Source organism: Pangasianodon hypophthalmus, chromosome 14 (genome assembly GCF_027358585.1).
Source record: "Pangasianodon hypophthalmus isolate fPanHyp1 chromosome 14, fPanHyp1.pri, whole genome shotgun sequence".
Classification (NCBI taxonomy): domain Eukaryota; kingdom Metazoa; phylum Chordata; class Actinopteri; order Siluriformes; family Pangasiidae; genus Pangasianodon; species Pangasianodon hypophthalmus.
The window spans coordinates 22,134,218-22,146,696 of NC_069723.1; the positions used below are offsets into that span (position 1 = coordinate 22,134,218).

At 39.0% G+C, this 12,479-nt stretch overlaps 1 protein-coding gene across 1 annotated transcript; it reads right to left on the minus strand.

Annotated features, from left to right (window-relative positions):
• Window positions 1–296: 296 nt before the first annotated feature.
• On the minus strand, window positions 297–1,439 carry LOC113539357 (class A basic helix-loop-helix protein 9). The gene has a single exon (XM_026935073.3). The coding sequence runs from the start codon at window positions 1,141–1,143 to the stop codon at window positions 415–417; it is 729 nt and encodes a 242-aa protein (XP_026790874.3). The 5' UTR covers window positions 1,144–1,439; the 3' UTR covers window positions 297–414.
• Between the last annotated feature and the right edge of the window lie 11,040 nt (window positions 1,440–12,479).

A 12,479-nucleotide genomic window follows, 5' to 3' on the forward strand; every position in this document is an offset into this window, starting at 1 on the left:
TTGTTTTTTTTTTTACATTTTTCACATTACTATGTACTCACATTTCCAATTTTCAAAGTGTGGTCCAAGTATGTAAGTAGTACGCAACATGTTACAGATAAAAGTCTACTGCACACTGCCGAGATGTTTTCAAATAATTTACTACGTACATGAGAATCCAGTATGTAAGGAATGCAGCTTGTAGTACTACATATTTACGTATGTATTTAAGGCGGATGCATAACTGCAGCTTGAACAGCACATTTCGTGACCGCTGAAGTAAAATTCTTCTAGAGGATCCGATTTTCACACAAAGCTGTAATATACAGTACATTTTATTCCTCGATACTCAATTAGTTCTCCACAAACACAAACTAATACAAAAGAATTCATGTAATAAGTGCACAGTCAGTGTGTGTAGTGTGTCCCAGGTTATCAGTGCATACTTAGAGACTGCTGGAATCCCGAGCACTGCCACTGCCAGGGGAAAGGCGTGGCCGGAGCATCTGAAAACACTTCCATGCGCTTAAAGCCGAACTGAAATTCAGGGTCTTGGCTATAGCAGGGATAGTTCAGACCCTCTGCGGAGTAAATGTTTGCAGGAGAGAAGTTGCTGTAAGGAGGAGACGGTGATCCGAGAGCTCCAGATAACAGTGTAGCATGCTGAGGGGTTCTGTGGAGCTCTGCTTGGTGCTGGGGGTCTGCCCAGTTCTCCGACGGTTCCTCACGTCGGGTGTCATCCAGCCTCACGTGGCACTCAGGATGGATGCATGATGGTGTGTCCGGTTCGTCTTGTGAGTTTGACTGTAAGAGCGCAGACAGCGCTGAGATGCGATGGATGGCCCGGCGCAGAGTTGCTATCTTAGACAGACGTTTGCCATTGAGGTCGTGTTTGAGCACCACGCGTAATGCATTGAAGGCTTGGTTGTAGTCCAGGATGCGCTTGCGTTCTCGGACATTCGCAGCAACCCTGCGGGCTTTGGAACGAGCCGGCCGCCTTCGCTTCTTAGCAACGCTGACCTCCGTGAGATCACTTTCTGAGGCAGCTGACAGTTTATTCAAAGGATCTTCACTGGGACTGTCTGAAACCTCCAAGCCTGATGCACAGCCCTCCTGCTCGTCCTCGGAAAACTCCGACTCAGTGCTGGTGCCGGACAAACTCATGGTTACTCGCTCAGTGTCTCAGTGATGTTGAGTAAGCTTTACAGAAGGCTGTGCAGACTGTCAGTTCTCAGACTCTCCCCATGTCACAAAGCTCCACGTACACGTCCTCGGTTCACTGTGGCTCATCCGAGGTGAAAGGTGCTATTAAAAGCACTTAGAAGACGCATCACGTGGGCCAATCAGCCGATAGCAAAGGTGTGCTGGGTTTATAAGTGGCCTCGGGGCGAAACCCAGGTATCATTCAGCAGTCGGTGACACGCCTCCTGAGCTCACAGTCTGCAGCGTAAACTCGACAGGAATTACAAACACAGTCGTCTGCTTTATGGCTGAAAGTAAAATCCATCATAGAAAACAGATCCATAATGTTCGTTAAGATTCAGAAAACAAAAACTGAATTTATGAAGTTATGAGTGACCCATTTAGGATTATATACATTCCTGTACTAAAAAGTCACACATTTGTTTCATTTACACGTGTTTTTTAGACAATTTACGTTACATTTTTTCGCATCTAGCGCATATGGTTTTTTAAATTGGTTTTTTTTATTATTATTATTATTATTTTCTGATTCTTACACGTGATTCATTTTAACTTTTATTTTTTGACAAAAAGACAACAATTTATTTAATTTTATAATTTCATTTAAGGTAATTTTTATTTATTTTTATGTATGTTTTTTGTGCATGTTTTCTTTTTCATACTATTTTCTAACATCGTGAATTTCTTTTCACATTATTTTTTTATATATTTCGTTTAATTTCACGTTAATTTTTCACATATAGTTAACCCATTTTTATTTTTTACATGTTTTTTTTTACATACACTATGATTCATTTGATTCAGTATGTAGTAACATATTATTCACATGATGTCACGTGCGTTTATTGAAATTCAGTGTGCATATGTCAGGACGTAACATGTTGAAATCGACTTTCCATGTGAAATGTGTGTGATTTTTTTCCATAAGGGAGTTAATTTAAATTACAGGTCACTCCATTAGAAATGGATTTAGCATAACACATAAATTAAATAATAGTCTATTTTTTAGAAGAAAAAAAAGACCTCATTGTGGTAGAAAGAATGATCTCATAAATTGATTTCTGTCCCAAAAAAAAGGTTTTTGTGATTTTTGAAGAGAAACTTTGGCCTGATTTAGTCGTTTTCCTCATTTATATTACCACTTCACTATGAAGCATGATCTCTTGTTTTAAATAAAAGGCGATAGCAGGTCTAGCCTGGCCGCAGGAGAGTGCAAAGCGATGTGGGTGTACACGTTGTCATAAATCTAAAGCTGCTCCGCTGACATGAACAGACAATAGCCTCAGCGCATCAAAGCTTAAAAGAAGGAACCTGAACGTTTTATGGTTCCCTCTCTGTCTGTCTTCACCCTCCTCCCTCCTTCCCGGTCTCGGCTGTTGGACTGTTCCTGTGACGAGCAGAGCTGTTTGTCCAAATTAGTGGATGGTAATATTGTGAAGCTCTAATAACAGGATGCTGTGGATTCTTTGGGCTTTTGACGCTTTGTGTTCCTTTCATTTATCATTTATGGCCCAATTTAATTAATTATTATTTGTCTTCTCTAGTTCCTTTTTGGAGTTGGATAAATGCATAAAAAAGTGTAAGTGGAACAGTGGGAGTAAACCTTGTACCTAGACACTGTAACAACCAAAACAGCTGGTGTTTGTTAGCACTATGCTATTAGAAAAAAGTTCTTCCAGAAAAATAGTACTAAACAACGATACTGGTATCTGTGATCTGCCTGATATTGTGCTCATTTAGGCTCCTCGTACTGGTGAAAACGCTCTGATGCCAGCATCAATACCATGTGATACTATGTGACATAGTGACAAACCAAGCATATGTTGTTGCGCTAATTAATGACAGCGATCTGGACGTGTTTCACGATTAATGAAAGCAATCAAAGCAAAGCAGACTGCAAGCTATGTTGTGTGAAAATATCAAGAGAAGCAACTACTGCATCTTCCTGAAGTACAAGTGATAAAACATCTTAAATATAAAACAGCATGAGGAGTTCAGTGCCAGCACCAAACACTAGCTGGGCGAGAAAAATACTTACAGACGTACAAACGCTAGGCGAGTGACAATAACAGCTCTGACATGACAAGGGATTCAGATGCAATGAAAAAAAAATGCTGTACAGAAGTGCTTTTCCAAAGAAAAATAAAATGCCACCTTTCTCCGCTGAAGCATGACCGAGGTAACTGTTGTAGCTAGCTAATCAACTCACTAATGCTATAAAGAACAAGTCTAGTAGCCTAAGTGCATGAACACACACATATGCTCTTTCCATGGCTGCTATTTAAACCGGAAGCATAAACAGAGATAAATAAAATGTTCCATGACGTCCCTGATTGATTAATACTAATTAGGTTGCTCATTTCGTTATCAGTATTGCTAGCACCAAAAAGCAGGTACTAATACTCAATCTGAAAATAAAAGAATCCCTGGTGCTATACTGTTCCTGGTGCTCAGGTGGTACCTTCAAGGTTACTTCTTTAGTACCTTTAATTTGTAATATGTATTTCTTACCTGAACATGTGGATATGTAATAGGGTGTATGTTAAATCTCACAAAAGAAGGCTCTAGAAATATCCCTTTTGGGAAAGGTTCCATTAAGAATTCTACAAAGGTCCCTCTGGGGAAGCCCTTAAAGGTTCTACACTTTATGGCCAAAAGTATGTGGACACCTGACCGTCACACCCATATGTGGCTCTTCCTCAAACTGTTGCCACAAAGTTGGAAGCACATACTTGTCTAGAATGTATTTGTGTGCTGTAGCATTACAATTTCCCTTCATTGGAACTAAGAAACCCAGACCTGTTCCAGCATGACAATGCCCCTGTGCACAAAGCGAGCTCCATGAAGACATGATCTGCCAAGGTTGGAGTTGAAGAACTCGAGTGTCTTACACAGAGTCCTGAACTCAACTCCACTGAACACCTTGAGATGAACTGGAACACAGCCAAAATCTAGTGGAAAGCCTTCCCAGAAGAGTGGAGGTTATTATAACAGCAAAGGGGGACTAAATCTGGAATGGGATGTTCAACACACATATATAGGTGTACTGGTTTGGTTTTGGTCATATAGGGTATATTGGGAAGTAACTTCTGACCAATCAGAATTGAGCACAGTGCTGTGATATAAGCTGAATGTAATGGATTATATTTATGGGGAAAAAAAGCAATTCAGATATAAACAAGCAACATGATCTGATGTTTGATCATTCATAACAATTCATACAACTCTGTATTAAAAAGGTGGGTTAGGTTTAGGGTTAGCAGCAGAGTCACTGGAATCTTAATCTTGTTTAAATAGCTCTATAGCTGCTTTCGATTAGCTCAACTATGACTAATCCCTTTCCAGGTAGTTAGTAGAGGCATTTGCAACAATTCCCTACAAACAATTCCCTACAAATCATACTAAAAAAAGACAAAAGTGACAGCCAACTGTTCATTTTTTCTATGTAGGTGACAATGGCAAAACATCAATGCGACATTTAAATTAAGAGTTTCTCAATCCTACGCTAATTAGGTATGACACAGTGAAGTGACAGATCCAAACAATTGGCTCGACTGATTCCTTGGACCAATCCTATGGAGTGTGAGGTCCGACGTTTCTTCAGTTCCCCCACTCACAACTTCAGTTCCTAACTGCAATTATTTCCACAAAAATAGAAGAAAAACGTGTAGTCGAGATTTCAGGATAAGGAATCATATCCTATCGGATATATAATCTCTCATTAAATGTCTAGAGACATAACAAGGAACAATAAAGTTGGAAGGAAGTGCTTCTGGTGAGTGTACATGTCTAGAACTTACACATTGGGCTGTAGGTCTTTTGGCTACTACTGTTTCTCATCGGATCTTTAAAACGCTGGATAGGCCACGCCCACAAGTGACAATAGTAGCTCCATAGATATACCAGATAAAAAAGATACAAAGCAACTTGACTTAGATTCAAATTTTGCATTCAACATTGGTTTAAACAGAGTGACTGAGTCAGCCATAGCTTTTACTTACTCACAGCCAGTGAACTTACATCCATTAAACTGAAAATTGCTGGTTTTAACTCAAATTTATGACCTTTTTTTTTTTTTTCTCCCTAAAGCGTATGGCTTTAAGCTATTCAGAATAACCCACAATTCCATGAGGTTGTGTAAAGGGTGAGAAGGGCATTGGTCAGGCCTTGTATCTGCTCATGATGAGAGTTTTTCTCCTTGTTCTTGCAGCAGTTCAGGACTACTATTTATTACAAGCTGCAGGACTACAGTCAGGCCTCAAGCCAAAGCAGGAGCTCAAGAGGACTCACTAACACTCAGATCCTATCAGGCCAGTGGGTGTGGGAGGTTATAACACTTAGACCCTGAACGAGACGTCATTTCAAACATTGCTTCCTTCCTGCCCATCTTTTAGTGCTGACCACTAAGAGACTGATTATGAGTTCAGCATCCTCGCTCACCTCTGCTAAGCAGATAAATGGATAAATGGCGTGTATGAGAACATGTTTGATGCAACAAAACACAAGAAAACATGACTTGTGCACATAAAATATAAATTTAGATCCATATCAGTGATGAATGTAATAATAAAGAAAGTAGTAATTTTATAAACAGTGTAGCTCTATAGCTAAGACGTGTCATGAGTAAGGAATAGAACACCCCATTTTGTGCTGTTATAGGAAAATAATCAACAACAGGGTAATCTGAAGAAGCGGCGTTACCATTACCACTGCAACATTGATTATTTTCCAATAACAGCATGTCCTGAAGTGTTTTATTCCTTACTTTATCAACACTGTATCTTAAAGACTAAGAGGTGTGATGATGTCCATGTGCTATGACAGGGAAATAATCAACAACCGAGTGCTGTGATGAAGTGGAGTTACTGTTACCAGTCCAAAGTTGATTTTTTTTAAAATAGCTAGTTGCAAAGTGTTTTATTCTTGATATACCCCAACAATTTGACAATGATTACTTTTTTTAATAAAGGACAACAGATTTTAGTTTTGATTCATTTATAGCTACATTTAATGGAACATTCCACAAAACAAGTTATAGCAAGTATAAACCAGCCTCTCGTTTTTCTCTCACAAAGTTAATGACACAGAAAAACAGTATGTCATGTTACTGAGAAACCGCAACATGTAAACTCATCTGTCCTGAATATGTCAAAAAACTTAATGTTACAGCTTTACCTCTGATTGCTACAAAGCGCTGACACTGGAGACTCCTTAACATCTCGATACAGAATCAAGTCCCTGTCAATGAATTGTTACTACAGAAATGATAGCACATTAGAACGAGGACATTAATATAAACCTGTGTGAGCTGCTGTTACAGGAAATTAATCAACACTTTCTGACCAGCATTCATCCTACCAGTTTGTTTTGACAGTCAGACCTGCTGATGCAATATCCTGAAGGCTGTGAACGGTGCTTTCCACTACGGCAATAAAAGCCAAATTGGTTTTTGTTAGCGGAAAATCAAGTTGCTTAAGTGAGAATTACAACATCACCCTTCCTTTACTTGTTCTGCAATTATAATGTAATGTGCAGGTTGGCTAAATACAGGTCTGCAGCTTCTGTCGCTCTGTGTGTTTGCTCTGTAATTTGAAATTAGATGAAAACCCTTTGAGTGTTGGTGTTTGGGGAGGCTGTATTAATTCAATTCGGTTCCCAGAAAGGTGTGTAAACAGCAGCCACAGCAACTCAAATGGCTTTATCAATAAAATCACATGAAATGTGGCAAAAATACAGATGTTATATGGTCTCTTTGTTATGATACACAATCCATATATAATGCACATCCTATAGTAGGGAAGAAAAATGTTCATCATGAGCATTTGGAGTCTTGTTGGAAACAAGGACGTTCACACAGTCTGGGAAGACCATGAGAATACCTGTGTAATTGCTTGTGCCTAAAAGCACCTTTTCACCAGTTATGTGAAGAAGAAAGAGTTCTGAACACTTACTGAACAGTCTGAAGGTCACGACGGCTGTAATTCAGGGCCATGGGAACTCAGTAGTTTTCCATTAAGCAGACGTTGGTGCAGCCATTTTGCTGGTTCAGAAAAAAAACAGAGACAAAATCTTTAAGACAAGAATGTAATGTACGATTAAAACAATATAGTTATTCTTAGGAAATAATCCAATCATTTATTGGATTAACAAAATGTTGCTCTTATTTGTCCTGTTTGACCAACAAATTGTTTATTTGGTGGTAAATATGCAAAAATGTTAAAGGAAGCCCTCAGACATGTCACTTCAAATGAAAATACTATCATATTTCCGTGACTGCAAACTAATTCTTAACTAATTCCTGTTTTATCTCCTGAAACATCATTATATCATTTGGAGACATTTGAATGAGAATGGTTGATATGAGGACATATAGATATTGGTTGCCAGGTTGTTCCTGAACTCGGGTTACACCCCACAAGCCTTCTTTCAGCAAACTGCTGCTCATGCTGCATCACAGGGTGACGTAACACACTCAGGGGAAAGCTCTATCCGTCCTCTTATGCATACATGAGCTCTGGCTAGTGTCACTGTGATTGACAGAGGAGAAAGAATACTACATCCCTCCCACCCAGAGAGAACGGATAGTTTTGCTCCTTTGACTCTCGGCCATGTATGGCTGTGGCGTCACCGGGATTTGAACTTTAAATCTCTCCGATGATGGGGTGAGCGCTTTTCTGTTGCACCTCTCAGGAGCCTTTATCTTTTAGTAAGGTTAATGAAGGTGTTCAGTCGGGTTGCTCACTTTGTGCACAGGGGAAGTGTCATGCTGGAACAGGTTCAGGCCTCTTAGTTCCGGTGAAGGGGAAATTGTAATACTACGGCATACGAAGACAAACATTTGGCCATATAGTGTAGATAAATCACTTCTGTAAATGCCATAAGTGTAAATAAGGAAAGACAAAACGCTGACCACGCCCCTAGCCCTAACAATAAACCTCTTCATTTTTTATTTTTATTAAATTGTTGAGAGTTTGATGAATTTTTATGAATGGCTATTTACACCAAATGATCATACAAATGGCTTGATTATATAAATTTCTTGATTTCTTTATCAGTCACCAGTTATAACTGAGTTTAAACCTCTTTGGCTGCACATAAACCAGGAGAAATGTGGTCATAAATTATTGTAAGATTTGTAGAAATCCTTAGTGAAGTCTTTGTAATGAGAGGCTGCTTTCTGGAAGTTAGAAGACTGCGACAGAAATTTATGAAGGTGTTTTTAAACCATGTGGTTAAGCATGAGAACTATGCAGGAAGATTAGAGGTCTATGTGATTTAAATGTTCACCTGTTTATTACTGCTGCTAACATGCTCATGAGTAAAGCACCTGACGTACAAATGCAATGGTCAAAGTGCAGGCGACGTGAAGTGCAATCTTTGGAGAGTTTATGTATCGAAATGCGCTTTTTTATTATCTACATGTTGGGCTTCAACTCATATATAACTTGTTCTAAGTAACACATTATGCTAATAAGCTTAAGATGACCACCACTGGGATTATTATACTGCTTATGATCATAATGCATGCATTAAAAAGGGGCAGGTAATCATTTGTCTGTTACTGTCTCCACCCTCAGTTGATTATTTTCCAACAACAGCACAGCTTCAAGTGTTTTAATTCTTCATATATTACAGCAATTTTCCCATGATTACATTTTTTATTTATGAAACAACAACATGTCAAACCTTTTATCCATTCATAGTTATGTTTAATGTTCTGGAACATCCATGAATCAAGTTACTTCCTGTTCTCAATTAAGGTGTAGTGGCTACAAACAGTTGTTTCATCATTAGCCTCTCTTTTCTCTCTCTCGCACTCTCTTGAAAACGCAGCTTGTCATTTTATCAAGAAACCACAAAGCAAAAACTCCTCTGTTCTGAAGATGGCAAAAAATATAAAGTTACACTTTTTGTTACAAATCACTGACACTGGAGACTCCTTCCATAAATGTTAGATCTCTTTACAGAATATCAGTGATTATACCTTTTTCTTCGTTAAGCACTGATATATTTTATGGGGTTTATTATTAGTGTACTAGTACCATTATTAGTGTCCTTTTACCATTAATTAGTTGTTTTTATATTAAAGCTTGTTTTAATAAAGATATTAGAGCAAGCGCATTAATAGAAACCTGTGACTTGTCTTGCACTGCTGTCAGAGCTGCTGTTGTAGAAAATGAATCAACACTTTCTGACCAATCAGATTTGAGCATTCAATAGCGCTGTGATATAACAGTGTTTAAACAAACAGCATTTAAAGCATACAACATTAAATCATTATCTCCTAACATAGTTATCAAACGCTTAAATCCTTGGGGTTTTTTTTTCCAACTGAATTGTGTGTGTTTGTTTAGGGGGTTCCCAGACTCACAGCAGTTATAGCTAAAGGCAATGACAATGGTGTAATGGAAAATGTCTAGGACCTCCTGGGCCTCTATTCAAGGGCCTTGCAATAAAAAATAAAACGAAGACAACAGCACATTGTTGGCACATGCTCTCCTTGATCGGCTCGTCTTGCCTGGCTTCTTGGCACAGCGGCGTGTCCTCTGGCACAGACGGGAGGAGACTATAATAAAAAGCTGGGTGTCCTGTCTTGTTAGGAGAGGAGGATTTTGGGTTTCTTCCACTCCGTGACTCAGTGTCCGTAGAGCTGCAGAGGAAAGATGGAGGGGGAAGGAAGAAGGGGCAGAAGTGAGTCATATATAACACACACTCTCACTTATAGCTACTCAGCAGGCCAAGCTGATGCAGGAAGCAGTGATGAAATATATGGACTGGGTAATTTATTTCAAATTAAAATGATTTAGCACTAAGTAAATTCAATTTCATTAGCGTAACTGGATTCTGACTTCCTCAAAGTAAAGCCAGACTCTAATCAATGTTACTGGGAAGCATACAGGTACTGCGAATGTTACTGTGAAAGGTTTGTGTGTGTGTACAAACCTTTATTTCGATACTAACTATCATAACACAGTACACTTTTCAAAATAATCCTTTTTAAAAATGGCTTGTCTATTATCCCTTGTAGATACGGTGAAAAACTGTGAAATGTTTCCACACGGCGGACATTTGCACTGTTGATCTGCTGCTCAAACTGTTGGAATGCATCTGAGCGCTGACCTACGCAGGACAGCGAAAGCTGGCTTTAATCACTTTCTAATTATGGTTATCTAATTATCGTCTAATTATCATGTCAAAATCTTTAGCATTTTTTCTCTGTTGAGAAAACCACACCATTTTCGACCATTTCCAGTGATAATTATAGTTAACTGATATTAATTATATACAGTAGGTCTAATATTAGCTGTCAGGAATCGGTGTCAGACTCCATTTCCCAGAACACACCACGGCTTTCAAACATGGCTGCCTTGGACTACAACACCCAGCCGCCTCACACACTGACACTTTCACGCTCTGCTGATTACTGAGGAAGCAAACCTGGTTCCCAACACACACACACACACACACACACACACACTAAATAGAGACTCTGGACATTCAGTCATTGTCATGGTTGTGTGTTTATTAACTGACTTACCCCGTCTTAGCCACCTGACATTAGCCTAGTTGAACATACACTACAATGATTGATTTTACTTCTCATTAATGAACTCGAAACATTGGGTGCCTGGCTAGCTCAGATGGTAGCGCATGGCATTCCTGATCTCAGGATTGTGGGTTTGAGCCCTATGCTGGAGACCCCAGCCACTGGAGATACACAGGCTAATGCACTCTCAGTGCCAGTCCCATGCCTGGATAAATGGGGAGGGTTGCATCAGGAAGGGCATCTGGCACAAAAACCTGCGCCTAATCAAAATGTGGACAATGGAAGGTGATCTGCTGTGGCAACCCCTAACAGGAGCAGCCAAAAGAACAACAATGAATTCAAAACATTGTCCATTTACCTTGACTTTTTTCCCTAACAAAAACAACAGATGATCTGATCGACATATGAATCTGGAATGATTGACAGTTGCGTAGATGTTTTGAACACTCTGCTATTAACTAATGCTTGCTAGAAGCCCCGCCCCCTTCCTACCACACTGCATCCTAGCAAGTGACAATATTTGGGACTTGTTAATGACATCTGCACACCTCGGAGAAGGGTCTTCACTGGGATCCAAGTGAATTCCCTATGACATCATCTTTACAAGACAACCCATGAGGTTATGATGTTGAGCCGAGTCACAGTTCAGCTCTCACAGTACGTCTCTTCTCAGGTCCCAAAAATACATCTTGTTGGCTGGATCTCTCGGTTTGATTTAGCTGAGATTTGCTTGGACAGGTCAATGGCAACATGCCTGCACTTTCCCCATTCATGTCCCACAGCAACAGAACATTCCAGAAGAGTGAAATATGACGTGGTAATGATACTAATTACAGCTCAGATGAAAGGGGCATGAGGGGAAAAAAAAGGAAATCACTATTGCTTTGCTCAAGGTAAAATAGCCCACTACCTATAAAACTCCTTTACCGAGAGAAACCTATAACATTGATCTACACCTTTCACTTACTGATAATATTCCTAACACCCTGATTTATGCCTGAGCTGACAACATGACAGCAGGCTCTGTTTGTGAATGATGTCCTGTAGTTTGTCTTCATTTTGCCTCAGGAATGAAGGTTAACCCATTTTCCTTCTCCCTTTAATGGTTAAACTCAAGAAGGTAAAATGACAGGAATATAAATCAGATAAAATAAGTTTAAATTATATTCTATACAACATTTTTTGTGTCAGTTAATACGTTCAACTGCAGTCAGAAATGCCAAAAAATATCATCATCCAATTATCAGTTTTTACTTTTGGAACATATCTGTGAATATTTATAGGTCATATTATACACAACAGAAAAAAGTAGCATTTACCTCTTATTTACTACTGACTTTGGGAATTTTGTGCATTGAATAAGTATAAGAATAAAGCATTTTAGGGCATACCTTTATAGGAAAATAATCAACAATGGGGTGGTGTGATGAAGCAGAGTTCCTATCAGCACCCTGAGGTTGATTAATTTCCAACAACTGCATGACTCAAAGGGTTTTATTTCTCTTATACCACAGCAATCTGCCAGTAATTACAATTTCCTATTAATTAAAGAACATGTGGTATTTTTTTCTTCGATTATAGTTAAATTAAATGTTGTGGAAGACTTTCGTAAAGTTACAGCTTTACCTCTAGCTCTGACACTGGAGACTCCTTCCATGAATGTTAAATAAACATCTCCTTACAGAGCGTCAATGACATTTTTACTACAGAAACAACTACTCCTTACAGAAAACTTCATTATATCACTATT

Bases quoted from the DNA above. Each gene is read 5' to 3' on its own strand.
- LOC113539357 (XM_026935073.3), bottom strand. From the start codon at position 1,143: ATGAGTTTGTCCGGCACCAGCACTGAGTCGGAGTTTTCCGAGGACGAG.